We start from the raw sequence: 14,739 nt of genomic DNA, 5'->3' as shown, positions 1-14,739 counted from the left end.
CTCTTCTTGTCCCATCTAGTGGCAGTGAGTTCCACAAGCCCATCACCTCCGATTCTCAAGGCCGGTGGCTCCCTAGAAAAAAACTCTCCTCTCCACCTTTCCATGCATGTACAACAGCTGAACAGAAAACAGGCTTTGCAGTTTTCTGGAGGTGGAAGTTGAAAGGCAGGGGAACCTCAGTTCACCTTGGGCCCTGAGCTGTGATTCCTACATTTCAGGAGGGGGTTGGACTAGATGGCCCTTGGGGTCCCTTTCAACTGTACAGATCTGCGATTCTTCATCTTGTGCCTGGCAGCGAAAGGGGGTTGGGTGTCGAAGTGGCATGGCTGACTGGAGCTTCTCTCTCTCTCTCTCTCTCTCTCTCTCCAGAGAACACCACGGCCCAGGTGTCCAGCGAGGCAGAACGCAAAGTCCAGCGCTACTACCAGGCCTGCATGAACGAGACCAAGATTGAGGAGCTGCAGGCCACCCCCCTAGTGGACCGCATCAAGAAGGTGAGGGAGCCCAGGGAACGCGGGCCAGGAGCCAGGCAGGCGGGCTAAGAGGCTGGGCGGAAGAGGAGAAGCCAGCGTTGGGCTTTCTTCCTTTTTTCTTTTCTCTCTTTTTTGATATTGATATTTTATCGAAAGGTTTTCAGTTACGAAGAAATAAAGTGATGCAAAGGAAAAAAGAAGACACCGAAATGTGTAGATAAATGTGAATATATACGAAAAAATACCCATACGTTTTTTATAAGTTTGATAATACATAGGTAAATATTAATAGCCTACGACATTTTGTACGGGACACGGGTGGCGCTGTGGGTTAAACCACAGAGCCTAGGACTTGAGCCTAGGTGAGCTCCTGTTGCTCGGTCCCTGCTCCTGAAAGCACGTCAAAGTGCAAGTAGATAAATAGGTACCACCCTGGCGGGAAGGTAAACAGCGTTTCCGTGCGCTGCTCTGGTTTGCCAGAAGCGGCTTAGTCATGCTGGCCACATGACCCGGAAGCTGTACACCAGCTCCCTCGGCCAATAAAGCGAGATGAGCGCCGCAACCCCAGAGTCGGCCACGACTGGACCTAATGGTCAGGGGTCCCTTCACCTTTACCTTACATTTTGTATAAACTTTCTTAAAAATGGCAAGAAGGCCACTGGGGAAGAGGTTGGTCATTGTTTCTGGTTTGAGTCTGTGGCCAAAGGTCTCCCAGGTCTAGCTTTTTGGAAATTATTAGCTTTGCTCTGAAATGTTTTGTGTGCTGATTGGAGAGTGTTGTCCAAAACCACCACCACCACCCATCATTATTACATTACGGAAGCTAAAACATTGTCCACTGTTTAGGTAAGATAGAAACTCCTAATTCTTTATTCCAATCATTTCTCAGATTGTGCACATCAAACTGATTAGTCGAAACCAAGTTTTGGTTTAAAAAAAAACCAAAAAACCCAATTACCGGCTTTTTGATCTCAAAGGATTTTACCAGTTGTTCTTATCGTTCAGGTGCATTACTCTGTGAATGGATTCCTTCATGCAATATTGCAATCCATAATGAATTGAAAAAAATGTTTAAAAGTACTTTTCCAAAAATACTAGAGACCTTTTTGTTGGGGATAATTCAGACAGAAATTCCCAGGTGTCAAAAAACGTTATTTACCGTATTTTTCGCCCCATAGGACGCACCGCCCCATAGGACGCACCTAATTTGGGGGGGGGGGGAATAAAGGGGAAAATTTATTTTCCCTCCCCCCCAGGCACGGGGCAGGCACGGGGGAAGCCCGACCTTCCCCTGACCCCAGAACAGCCTGCTATCCGCAAGCCTAGGGAGCCGTGCTGGTCTCCCCAGGCTTGCGGAGAGGTGCGCAAAGCCCGGGCACGCTCTTCAGCGCGCACCAGGCTTCGGAATGCAGGCAGCTCTGCGCCACCCTCCGGAGCCCTGCGCGGCTTCGCACCAGGCTCCGGAGGGTGGCGCAGAGCTGCAGGAAGCCGGGGAGCGCAGGCAGCTCTGCGCCACCCTCCGGAGCCCCACACGGCTTCGTGCCAGGATCCGGAGGGTGGCGCAGAGCTGCAGGAAGCCTGGGAGCGCAGGCAGCTCTGCGCCACCCTCCGGAGCCCCGCGCGGCTTCGCGCCGGGATCCGGAGGGTGGTGCAGAGCTGCAGGAAGCCCGGGAAAGCCTGCATTCGCCCCATAGGACGCACACACATTTCCCCTTCATTTTTGGAGGGGGAAAAGTGCGTCCTATAGGGTGAAAAATACGGTATGTATGCCACTGCTGCAGCCTGTGTTTCATTAGCCCCCAAATGGAAAACAAGCGAGGTCGGAACTAAAGAAGAACGGCAACTTAAGCTGATGGAATATGCAAAGCTTGTGGACTTAACATGTATAATAAGAGAACAAGAAGAACATACGTTTAGAGAAAATTGGAAAATGTTTATTGAATATATGGGGGGAAATGGTGTACACTTGAAAACGTGGGCAGCATTAAGATAAATTCAACAGAATGAATAAGTTTTGATGGACGTAATAACGGAATACTAAATGGTTTAGTTTATGTAAAATATGCAGGGATTTATGATATGCAAAATGAACCATGGAAAGAGAAGAAGGGAAGTCATTGATATTTTAAGGATGTTTAAATGAGTGTTATAAATTGTAAAACAGAAAATTTAATTTTATACACGCAGAGAGAGAGTGAAACCTTGGTTTACAACCATAATCTGTTCCAGAGGTCTGTTTGTAAACCAAAACAGATTGTAACCCAAGGCGCTCTTTCGCCAATGGGGCCTCCCAAAAAAATTTGTTTGTAATCCAAAAATAAAAATAAATGGGTTGTAATCTAAAAAAAAAGGTTGCAAACCGGGACACGCACTTCCGGGTGTGATGTTTGTAATCCAAAACGTATGCAAACCAAGACATGCAAACTAAGGTACTACTGTGTATATATACAGAATATAAAAGCTATATTGCAATCTCTCCTCCAGCTTGGTGGCTGGAACATCAGTGGTCCCTGGCAGGAGGACGACTTCAACCAGACTCTGCTGCAGCTGGCTGCACAGCACCACATCTGGCCCTTCTTCTCCATCTACGTCAGCGCCGACTCCAAAAACTCCAGCGTCAACATCATCCAGGTGTGTGCGGGAGGCGTGGAAGGCCACGCAAGGGGTGAGATGCATTTTTTTGGAGCGGGAGCTGTCGGTTCTCCCTGCTCAGGCCAAGGTGGGAGAATGCATGCCCTAGCCCAGGCAGGGGGAACCTTTGTCACCTCTGGAGGCCGTGTGCCCATGGTGGACACAGCAGGCTCCATTCCAGCTGAGTTAAAAGCTAGGAGTCTCTGAACAATGCCGTCCTCCATCCAGGCAAGGAAGAGGCGTCAGCCATGCCCCAGAAGTCATTGCGGCCAGGTAGAAGCACTTGGGGGCATGGTGGAGACGTTGCGGGCCTAGACTGGTTTCCTGAGGGCCGGTTCAGGAATCCTGGCGGACCTCCAGATTAGGGTTAACAGACATTCCCGGGGACAGTCCCCAGATTTGCAAATCTGTCCCCGGACAAATTCCATCCCTGGAATGTCCCCAGATTTGCAAATCTGTCCCCGGGAAACATGGAAGTGGCAGCCTCAGCAGCCCAGAGCCAGCCTGGTAGCGCAGTTGGCTCTGGCCGGCTTCAGGAGCTGCTCACTGCCCTGGCGCCTGCCATTTTTCCTCGCCGGAAGTCCCTATAGGATGTGTATTGTGCTCATATGATGTGTCCTGTGCGATCTCCTGCCCATTTCCCCCTTTGTTTTGACTGATTGGGGGAGTCGCGGGTGGGCAGCCGTTGCCCAGTTTTTTAAAAAACTGTGCATTTATGTTTCACAGGATATGAAAGAAGGGCTTTGCACCTTTATACAATATACATGTATGCTTGGACCCAAGGTCTTTAGCCTCACCATCCCCACAACTGACTCCCTGTTGCTACTCAGCTTCAAAAAAAAAAAAAAAAAGTGCCCCTGGATTCATTGAAAAAAATCTGGTAACCACACTCCAGGTTCCCCACGCCTGTCTTAGCGGCTCTGGGGTCAGCATCCTTCCTACCGGCGGCACCTGATTGGCTGCTGCAGGATACAGGATGCTGAGCTCGGTGGGCCTTTGCTCTGACCCAGCAAGGCCCTGTCTTTTTGGTCCAGAATCGCAGCCCAGGGTGCTGCATTGGAGGAGGGGAAGGGCTGGAGCTCGGTGGGTAGAGTTCCTGCTTGACATACAGAAGGTCCCAGACCTCCAGGTAGGTCTGCAGCAACTTTGCCAGCAGCCCTGAGCTGGATGGAGCCCAGTAGTCTGACTCAAGTTCCCTCTGTTCTAGACAGAACTGTGGCTCCACATCCGCACTGTGTCTTCACTCCAGTTTGTGTCTCCCCTCCAGGTGGACCAGGCAGGACTGATGTTGCCTTCCAGGGACTACTATCTCAACAAAACGCAGAACGAGAAGGTGAGGGTTGGCCGGTTGGGGTGCTTACGGTCCTAGCTTCAGACTGGGGTGCGTAACAGATGAGGCAGTCTGTTATGTCTGTGGTTCTGAAAGCGGGCAATAGCGCCCCCCCAGGTGGCAGCGGGATTCCCTAGGGGGGGTGCCAAAATGCCAGGGGATGCAGGAGGTCTTCTTCTTTTTGTAGCCAAGAAAGATTGTCTTCCATGAACACAGTTTTAACAGTGTGTCCGTAAGTGACTGTGGAGGCCAATTCTGGACCCACACATCCTTCCACAGTGGGGACATAGGTTTCCGGGCAGGAGTTGATCACGGTGAGGTTTTGCCAAGCATGCCTTCCTCTTAGCACATTTCCCCCTTACGTCCTGAGTTTGAGAGTCTTCAAAGCCCATGACGCCTTTGGTAAAGGCTGTTCTCCAATCGGAGCCCTCGCAGGCCGGTGTTTCCCAGTTGTGGATGTTTATACTACATTTGTTTAGAAGTGCCTTGAGAGAGTCTTTAAACGTCTTTTGTTGATTGCCGGCATTACGCTTTCCATTTTTAAGTTTAGAATAGAGCAGTTGCTTTGGAAGACGAACAGGCATCCGCCCAACATGACCAGTCCAACGAAGTTGATGTTGTATAAATGACTATAATAATAATAATAATTTATTATTTGTACCCTGCCCATCTGGCTGGGTTTCCCTGGGCAGCTTCCAACAAAGATGAAAAATACACTATCAGCCATACAGGATCCAGTTCATCCATTCTGTTGAATTAGTTAATTAAACTAAATATCTTCAATCAGATTTTGAATAAACATGCAATGAATTGTTACCGTTTTGAATTTTATCATTTTATTATCTCCCTTATCGGGTCACTACTCTGAATACTGCTTTTTATAGGGTAGGGGGCACTGGGGATGAGTTTATAGACCTTGAAAAAGACTGGGAGCAGCTGTTTTTAGGTATTACCTTTAAAGTGTGACTCCCCGGCCCCAAACATCCACAGTTAGCCTTGTGATTTGCCTGCGTCTGAGACTGGACATTTGCAGTGGGGAGTCCCCAAAGGCCGACATTGCAAGGGCTGCAAGGTGTTGCTGGTATTTGATGTTGTGGTTCCCGCTCTCCTTAATTCCGTGCAGCCTCCTTTCTCTGCCTTAGAATCATAGAATTGTAGAGTTGGAAGGGGGACCCCCAGGGGCCATCTAGTCCACCCCCTGCAAATACATAATTCTCCCCCCCCCCCACCTCGCCTACCTACCCAGGTGCTTGCAGGGTACCTAACCTACATGGTCCAGCTAGGCATGCTGGTTGGGGGACAGGACGAAGCGGAGACCAGGCGACAGATGGAGGAGATCCTGGACTTTGAGACCACCCTAGCCAACATCACCATCCCCCAGGAGAAGCGGCGGGATGAGGAGCTCATCTACCACAAGATGCCTGCCAGGGAGCTCAAGGTAGGCAATGTGTTTTTTAAAAAAACTAGGTTGAAGCTTCCTGCCGTGCAAAACTGCCGCAGATAATTGAAAGCCAAAGGCCTGGTGGAAAAAGATAGTATATGCGTTAATGAGTAGGTTTTGACCTATCAAGCCTTTGTTGTTGTTTAGTCGTTTAGTCGTGTCTGACTCTTCGTGACCCCATGGACCAGAGTACGCCAGGCACTTCTGTCTTCCACTGCCTCCCGCAGTTTGGTCAGACTCATGTTTGTAGCTTCGAGAACACTGTCCAACCATCTCGTCCTCTGTCATCCCCTTGTGCCCTCCATTTTGCCCAGCATCAGGGTCTTTTCCAGGGATTCTTCTCTTCTCACGAGGTGGCCAAAGTATTGGAGCCTCAGCTTCAGGATCTGTCCTTCCAGTGAGCACTCAGGGCTGATTTCCTTCAGAATGGATAGGTTTGATCTTCTTGCAGTCCATGGGACTCTCAAGAGTCTCCTCCAGCACCATAATTCAAAAGCATCAATTCTTCGGCGATCAGCCTTCTTTATGGTCCAGCTCTCACTTCCATACATCACTACTGGGAAAACCATAGCTTTAACTATACGGACCTTTGTTGGCAAGGTGATGTCTCTACTTTTTAAGATGCTGTCTAGGTTGGTCATTGCTTTCCTCCCAAGAAGCAGGCTTCTCTTAAATTCGTGGCTGCTGTCACCATCTCCAGTGATCAAGCCTTAGGCCCAGGCTATCTGGAGGTCCATATTCCCTATGCAAAGCTGCCTGCGCTCTGAGATCGGGGGGGGGGGGGGCGGCCTTCTCTCAGCCCCACCACCCTCACAAGCACACTTGGCGGGAATGCACAACAGGACCTTCTTGGTGGTGGCTTCTCCCAGACAACTTTGGAAGTCCTTTCCTAAAGAAGTTAGACCAGCTCCCTCCTTCTTGGCCTTCCGCCGGCAGGTGAAATGAAAACCTTCAACCAGGCCTTTGGCTGATTAATATTCTACATCCTTTTAAATGTGTTTAGAGGGGGAGGGGAGAGACTTACTATTGTTTTGTTGTTTTTGTTTTAACTGTTTGTGTTTTTATCTTGTATTTTTATCTTGTGAGCCTCCCTCAGTTCTTTTGATGAAGAGCAGTATATTATTATTATTATTATTATTATTATTATTATTATTATTCATTCTTGTTCCAACAGGCTTTTGGAAAGTTATTAACATTTGATGACTTACTCTGCTTAATGTGTTTAATTTATTGGAAGCCGCCTAGAGTGGCTGGAGCATATAAATGGGCAGCATATAAATATTGAATAATAATAATAATAATTACTATGATTTAGGGAAAGAGCTAATGCTGTGATGGGGGGGAGTGTTTAGTTGTCCCCCACCTCCAACGTTTTTAGCTGTTTCTATTTTAGCTGTAAGCCGCCTTGAATCTCTCTCAGGGGAAAAAGCAGGATCGTAAATGTAATACAACAAAAATAAAAAATAAAGGGGTCTCTGTAGTATAGTGTATTTTAAAATGGGGTTTTAGAGGGGTTTTTGAATGTTTTATGTAGTTTTAATGTAGTTTTATGTAGTTTTTATGTAGTTTTATGTAGTTTTTATGTAGTTTTATGTAGTTTTTCAATTTCATTGTTCCGCAAGGGACAATGACAATAAATATATCAATCGATAAAAACAGTGGGTCTACTCTGTTTAGGACTTAGCTGGAGACAGCCCAATCCTTATTGGGATTCTTCCAGCTTCCCTAGACTTGCTTGCTTGTTTGTTTGTTTTGGAGGGAGGGTTTCCTCTCTCTACCGCCTGCTCAGTTGTAGGTCCCATTCTGCCAGCCACCCTAGCCAGAGAGAGACCTCTAACTTGTCTTTGTCTCTGCTTCTTGCACCTTCCCCATCCCTGCCCTGCCCCTCTTCTGCTCCCGCAAAAAAAGAACCTTTCTCCGGCCGTGGACTGGATGCCTCTGCTGAACGCCGTTTTCTCCCCGGTGGAGATCAACGAAACGGAGCCAGTGGTGGTCTATGCCAAAGAGTATCTTGAGCAAGTCTCCTATCTCATCCTCAACACAGACAGGCGGTGAGTGCGGCTAGGTCCGGGGGTGAGCTGAACCGATGGAAGTTTCCTTCTCTGCGGCCCCCTCCCCGTCTTAGCTCAGTGGTCAGAGCACCTGCTTTGCGTGCAGAGGGTCCCAGGTTCAGTCCCCGCGGGCAGCATCTCCAGGTACAGCTGGGGGAAAAACCTGCCTGAAACCCCAGAGAAGCCACTGCCAGCCAGTGTGGGCTATATGGATCTAGATGGACTCGTTGGAATATAATAATAATAAGAATAATAAGAATAATTTTTTATTTGTACCCTGCCCATCTGGCTGGGTTTCCCCAGCCACTCTGGGCGGCTTCCAACAAAGATGAAAAATACACTAAAATGTCACATATTAAAAACTTCACTGAACAGGGCTGCCTTCAGATGTCTTCTGAATGTCAGGTAGTTGTTTATCTCTTTGACATCTGATGGGAGGGCGTTCCACAGGGCGGGCGCCACTACCGAGAAGGCCCTCTGCCTGGTTCCCTGTAACTTGGCCTCTCGCAGTGAGGGAACCGCCAGAAGGCCCTCGGCACTGGACCTCAGTGTCCGGGCAGAACGATGGGGGTGGAGACGCTCCTTCAGATATACTGAACCAAGGCAGTTTGCTCTGCTTTTAAATCAGCCCTTACTGATTGATTGATTGATTGATTGATTGATTGGATCAGCCCTTTGTTCAGAACCGTAAGGACTGGAAGTTTAGGGAGAAGGCTGGAGCTCACCTGCTTTGCATACAGAAGATCCCGGATTTAGTCCAGTGCTCTGATCCTCTGTAAGGTAGCTTCCTGGTTCTATCAGCTCTTCATTCAGAAGCATGAGGACTAGAATATTGGTTCGCCTTTAGCAGAAGGAACACAACGTCTGCAGCAGAGCACCTGCTTTGCACGCAGAAGGTCCCAGGTTCAATCCCCGCCGGCACCATCTTCCAGGTGGGGCCAGGGAAAGGCTCCCTGTCTGAAACCCTGCAGAGCCCTTGCTGCCAGTCAGTGTAGGCAATACAGAGCTAGATGGACTCGGTAAAAATCAGCTTCCTTTAAACTAGCCCTTTTTTCAGAACAGTGAGGACTAGGAGCTTGCTTTATTTTTAAGGACCGTAGTTCAGAGGTGGGGCATCTGCTTTGCATGAAGGAGGTCCCGGGTGCAGTCCCCAAAGGCACACCAGGCAGGGCTAGTAGGGGGCTCCCTTGCAACGCCTGCAGGGTGCAACTGATATTGGGGGGAGTGCACTTTTTGCAGCCAGTTCCAAGAGATGATGGAGAGGTCCTCATCTTTCCCTCCCACCCCACCGCTTTTTCCATTCCAGTATCTTGCACAACTACATGATCTGGCACCTGGTGAGGAAAGGAGCCGGCTTTCTGGACCAGCGCTTCCAGGATGCAGAGGAGAAGTTCATGGAGGTCATGTACGGCTCAAAGAAGGCACGTAGGAAACTTGAGCGGCACTCATTGCTTTAATTTGTTACGTTCTATTGTAAATAAATACAGTGGTAAAAGGTAAAGGTACCCCTGCCCGTACGGGCCAGTCTTGACAGACTCTAGGGTTGTGCGCCCATCTCACTCAAGAGGCCGGGGGCCAGCGCTGTCCGGAGACACTTCCGGGTCACGTGGCCAGCGTGACATCACTGCTCTGGCGAGCCAGAGCCGCACACGGAAACGCCGGTTACCTTCCTGCTAGTAAGCGGTCCCTATTTATCTACTTGCACCCGGGAGTGCTTTCAAACTGCTAGGTTGGCAGGCGCTGGGACCGAACAAGGGGAGCGCACCCCGCCGCGGGGATTCGAACCGCCGACCTTTCGATTGGCAAGCCCTAGGCGCTGAGGCTTTTACCCACAGCGCCACAGTGGTACCTTGGGTTAATAACTTAAGTCATTCTTGAGGTCTGATCTTAACCTGAAACTGTTCTTAACCTGAGGCACCACTGATGGGGCCTCCAGCTGCCGCAGCCACGCAATTTCTGTTCTCATCCTGAAGCAAAGTTCTTAACCCGAGGTACTATTTCTGGGTTAGCGGAGTCTGTAACCTGAAGCGTCTGTAACCTGAGTTACCACTGTACATGCATTTTTAATAAATAAATATATATATATATATATATATATATATATATATATATATATATGTATATATAAATCTCTACAAAAGAAGAGCAGAAATCTCATCCTAAGGCAAAGAGCTGGGCGGCTGTCTGCAATTCAAACACTGGGAGACCTGGTGGTCCACCCATGTCCATCCTGGGTGCTTCTCACCAGGAGTTGCTCTCCAGGGACCATCACCCTCCTGCTTCCTGGGTGGGGAGAAAGAAGGGGTTCATCTCTGGCCCTGAGTTGCCCCAAGTTCCTCCGCTGCTGAGAGGCGGAGCTAGCTGCTCTGGCACCTGGAGCAGCGTACATGCTGTGCACCCAGGGGTGGGGCTAGCCGCCCATGGCGAGCGTCCCAAGGGGGTGATGTCACCCCCCCCCCAGGGATGACACCCAGGGTGGACCGCACCCCCTTCCTCCGCCAGTGCCGCTGACACCAAGGGTCTCCTTCTGCCCCACAGACCTGCCTGCCCCGATGGAAGTACTGCATCAGCGACACAGACATCAACCTGGGCTTTGCGCTGGGCGCCATGTTCGTCAAGGCCTCCTTCGCGGAAGACAGCAAGGCAGTGGTAAGGCGGTGACCGTTACAGGGCCAGTTCCGCTAATCTTATTTTATTAGAGTTTTCCAGTATACATTTCCACCATTAAATGGATGTGGATGCTTGAGTAGCAAACATGATCCGTGCAGGAGGCACGTTCGCAACCCACAGCACCGCGTCTGCGCACGCGCGGGTTGCGATTTGGTGCTTCTGCGCATGCGCAAAGCGCGATTTACCACTTCTGCGCATGTGCGACCTCCGAAACCCAGAAGTAACCTGTTCTGGTACTTTCGGGTTTTGGCGTGTCCGTAACCCAAAAAAAACGCAACCTGAAGCGTCTATAACCCGAGGTATGACTGTATTGCAATAGTACCTTCATCGACTTCCCTTCTTCCTCTTCCATGGTTCTTTTAATTTTCCCATAATTTCTGCATATTCTTGGGTGGGGAGGGAGAACAACGTTTAATTTAATCCCGCCCCCATCATAGTTCTCTATTATACATTATACAGTTGATTTTACATTAATCCCACTAGCGTTTTCACTTGTTTGCAGTTGTTTTCCAAATATTCCACAAATATTTTCCGCTCCTCTTTAGATACTTGATATTCTCATTCTCTTATTCTGTTAACACTGCATATCCTATCATTTTAAGTTGGCACCTCTCCTTCTTAGGGACCTCTCTCACTCTCACTTTTTGGGCTAACAAAATCCAAACAGCTGTAGTTGCATACATAAATAACTTTTTCTGACTCCTGGGTACTTGTCTGTACCATTTCCAAAAGGAATGCCTGTTTTGGGGGGGAAATGTTTTTTAAAAAACTTTTTTTATATCATTATATATCATTTCCCAGTATTCTTTGGCTATTCTGCATACCCACCACATACGCTCCTTCTACTTACTTGCATTTCCAACATACATCAGATTCAGATTTCTACATTTTAGCTAATCTGCTCAGAGTTAAATACCATCTACGTGTCATTTTCATATAATTTTCTTTCAGTGAGTAAATTTTAAATCTTTCCTCCAAAGTTTCTCCCAGAGGTCCGTTCTGCTAATCTAATCTAACATATTTCGCTTACTTGTGTCTAGCAGAAAGTCCCAATTTAGGCTGGATCTAGACACATCAAAGAAGCGTTTCAGTTGTAAGTGTTGTAAATTTAAACAGGGAAAACCGGTAGAGAAAAGGGCAGCTCCAGATCGCCATCTGGTGGCACAAAATTATACCACATATACAATGCATGTACAGCATTTTTCGCTCTATAAGACACACTTTTTTCCTCCTAAAAAGTAAGGGGAAATGTGCGTGCATCTTATGGAGCGAATGCAGGCTGCACGGCTATCCCAGAAGCCAGAACAGCAAGAGAGATCGCTGCGCAGCGCTCCCTCTCGCTGTTCTAGCTTCTGGCTTAGCCAGGTGCAGCCTCTTCAGGGCAGCGGGGAGCCTTCATCCCACTGCCCTGAAGAGGCTGCGCAGCTATCCCAGAAGCCAGAACAGCAAGAGGGATCGCTGCACCCCCTCTCGCTGTTCTAGCTTCTGGCTTAGTCACGCTCTGTCCCTTTCCCCCACCTCCCAGAAAAGCCCGCAAGAGCCATGCGGAGCGTGTGTGCTCCTCTTGGGTGCTTTTCCCCGAGGAGGGAGAAGGGCAACCAAAATAACTACCAAACTTTTAGAAGACATCTGAAGGCAGCCCTGTTTAGGGAAGCTGTTAATGTTTAATAAGTTATTGTATTTTAGTGTTTTGTTGGAAGCCGCCCAGAGAGGCTGGGGAAACCCAGCCAGATGGTCGGGGTATGTATGTATGTATGTATGTATGTATGTATAAATAAATAAATAAACACTGTATTTTTCGCTCTATAAGATACACATACCACAAGACGCACCTAGTTTTTGGAGGAGGAAAACAAGAAAAAAAGTACAGTGGTGCCTCGCAAGACGAAAAGAATCCGTTCCGTGGGTCCTTTCATCTTGCGGTTTTTTCGTCTTGCGAAGCAAGCCCATTGACGGAGTAGCGCTATTAGCACTATTGACATTTTAAGGGCTAAAAACGGCTTTTTAACGCTTGGGAGATTAGCGGTTTTGCTGCTAAAATGCTTTTAGCAGCTTAGCGCTTCAGGAAAAGGGGTTTTGGACCGGGGGAAAATTCAAATTTTTTCGTCATTTTTCGTCTTGCGAAGCAAGCCCATAGGGAAATTCGTCTTGCTAAGCGCCTCTGCAAACGGAAAACCCTTTCGTCTTGCGGGTTTTCCGTCTTGCGAGGCATTCGTCTTGCGGGGCACCACTGTATTCTGAATCTCAGAAGCCAGAACAGCAAGAGGGATCGCTGCTCAGTGAAAGCAGCGATCCCTCTTGCTGTTCTGGCTTCTGGGATAGCTGCGCAGCCTGCATTCGCTCCATAAGACGCACACACATTTCCCCTTACTTTTTAGGAGGGAAAAAGTGAGTCTTATAGAGCAAAAAATACGGTAAATAAATATTATCATCTCTCTCTGTGAATATTGAATAAATTACCTTTGTAAGAACCTCTTGTTTTCCATTTCTGGCTGCCAGCTGTGAGGGAGGGGGATGGGATTCCATGAAGCCTCACACACACCGACCATTTGCCAGGACCTCCCCCGCCCCCCAATTCCTGTTAAAAGAAGCGGCCCCGCCTCGTAACCTCGTGCTCTGTCTCCACCAGGCTGAGGAAATGATTAAGGAGATCAAGATGGCCTTCGAAGAGAGCTTGGCCACCCTCCCGTGGATGGATGAGGAGACGAGGCGTTCCGCCAAGGAGAAGGCCGATGCCATCTACGACATGATCGGTTACCCTAAGTTCATCATGGACCCCAAAGAGCTGGACAAAGTGTTCAAGGATGTGAGTTGGAGGTGGGGCAGGCCCACTAAGGCCAAGCAGCGGGATTTGGAATGGGGGGTTGGCGGTGACTGCGGCCAGCTGCCCTGGCCTCTCCTTGCTTCCCTATTCTGATGGGCCAGTGTGGTGTAGTGGCTAAGAGCTGTGGACTCGTAATCTGGTGAACCGGGTTCGCTTCCCCGCTCCTCCACATGCAGCTACTGGGTGACCTTGGGCTAGTCACACTTCTCTGAAGTCTCTCAGCCCCACTCATCTCACAGAGTGTTTGTTGTGGGGGAGGAAGGGAAAGGAGAATGTTAGCCGCTTTGAGACACCTTTGGGTAGTGATAATGTGGGATTTCAAATCCAAACTCTTCTTCCTCTTCTTCTTCTTCTTCTTCTTCTTCTTCTTCTTCTTCTTCTTCTTCTTCTTCTTCTCCTCTTGCTTCCTGGCAGTACGATGCCGTCCCGGATCTGTACTACGAGAACGTCATGCAGTTCCTCAACTTCTCCGCCCGAGTGGCCGCTGAGCAGCTCCGGAAGCCTCCAAACCGCGACCAGTGAGTCGACCTCGGGATGCCGGGGTGGGGGGGTCGTCAAACCCCGGGGAGGGGGGCTGGCCCACTCTGACCGTGCATTTTTTCAGGCACACCAAGCTTTGGCTGAAGCTGAATGTCGGAAGGTTCAGCACGGGTAGAAGAAAGCACTTCCTTATGCCCTGCATAGTTAAACTGTGGAACTCGCCGCAGCAGGAGGCAATGATGGCAACCAACTTCGTTGGACAATAACAATAAATTTATATGCCGCCCATCTGACTGGGTTGCCCCAGCCACTCTGGGCGGTTTCCAGTGAATTAAAACACAGTGAGACATCAAGCATTAGAAATGTCCCTATACAGGGCTGCCTTCAGATGTCTTCTAAAAGTCAGATAGTTGTTTATCTCCTTGACATCTGGTGGGAGGGTGTTCCACAGGGCAGGTGCCACTACCAAGAAGGCCCTCTTCCTGGTTCCGTATAACCTCACTTCTCAAACTTGGAGGAGGAGGTTGCTGTTAGTGTGTGTTCGTGTGTGTGTGTGTGTGTGAGAGAGAGAGAGAGAGAGAATCTTTTATCCAAGTTGGAACTCAAGGCAGAAGATAATGTCCCCTGGTTCTTACAGATTCTGCAATCCAGTTGCTACATATTGAAGAAATAAACTGAGAGGCCCATGTTGCTGGTCATCCAAGTCGTGCATCCTGCATTCCAAGAAAAGGACAAACTTTTATGTCCTCAATCATTCCTGCCTATTTCCTGCTCCCACTGCATTCTTGCATTTGCTTGTGCAGTCTTGCATAATTCCAGCTGGAGGCTGGCATTCAAGG

General features: G+C 48.9%; 1 protein-coding gene across 6 annotated transcripts in view; it reads left to right on the top strand.

Moving 5' to 3' along the window:
- ECE1 (endothelin converting enzyme 1) overlaps nt 1-14,739 on the top strand; it is a 73,551-nt gene that overhangs the window by 45,537 nt on the left and 13,275 nt on the right. For all 6 annotated transcript variants that reach the window (XR_014514471.1, XM_083453888.1, XM_083453891.1 and 3 more), the window contains 9 exons: nt 370-494; nt 2,958-3,104; nt 4,372-4,437; nt 5,681-5,872; nt 7,784-7,926; nt 9,233-9,347; nt 10,465-10,575; nt 13,226-13,402; nt 13,835-13,938. Coding sequence is in view for 5 of the 6 variants with exons in the window: in XM_083453888.1 (XP_083310014.1) it covers nt 370-494; nt 2,958-3,104; nt 4,372-4,437; nt 5,681-5,872; nt 7,784-7,926; nt 9,233-9,347; nt 10,465-10,575; nt 13,226-13,402; nt 13,835-13,938 (1,180 nt within the window). In the remaining variant the exon portion in view is untranslated. The remainder of the gene's footprint in view (nt 1-369; nt 495-2,957; nt 3,105-4,371; nt 4,438-5,680; nt 5,873-7,783; nt 7,927-9,232; nt 9,348-10,464; nt 10,576-13,225; nt 13,403-13,834; nt 13,939-14,739) is intronic.

The sequence above is a fragment of the Podarcis tiliguerta genome, assembly GCF_965153285.1.
Source record: "Podarcis tiliguerta genome assembly, chromosome: 8".
Taxonomy (NCBI): domain Eukaryota; kingdom Metazoa; phylum Chordata; class Lepidosauria; order Squamata; family Lacertidae; genus Podarcis; species Podarcis tiliguerta.
Note: the sequence above shows the minus strand (reverse complement) of the source record. Positions and strands in the feature narration are given on the sequence as shown.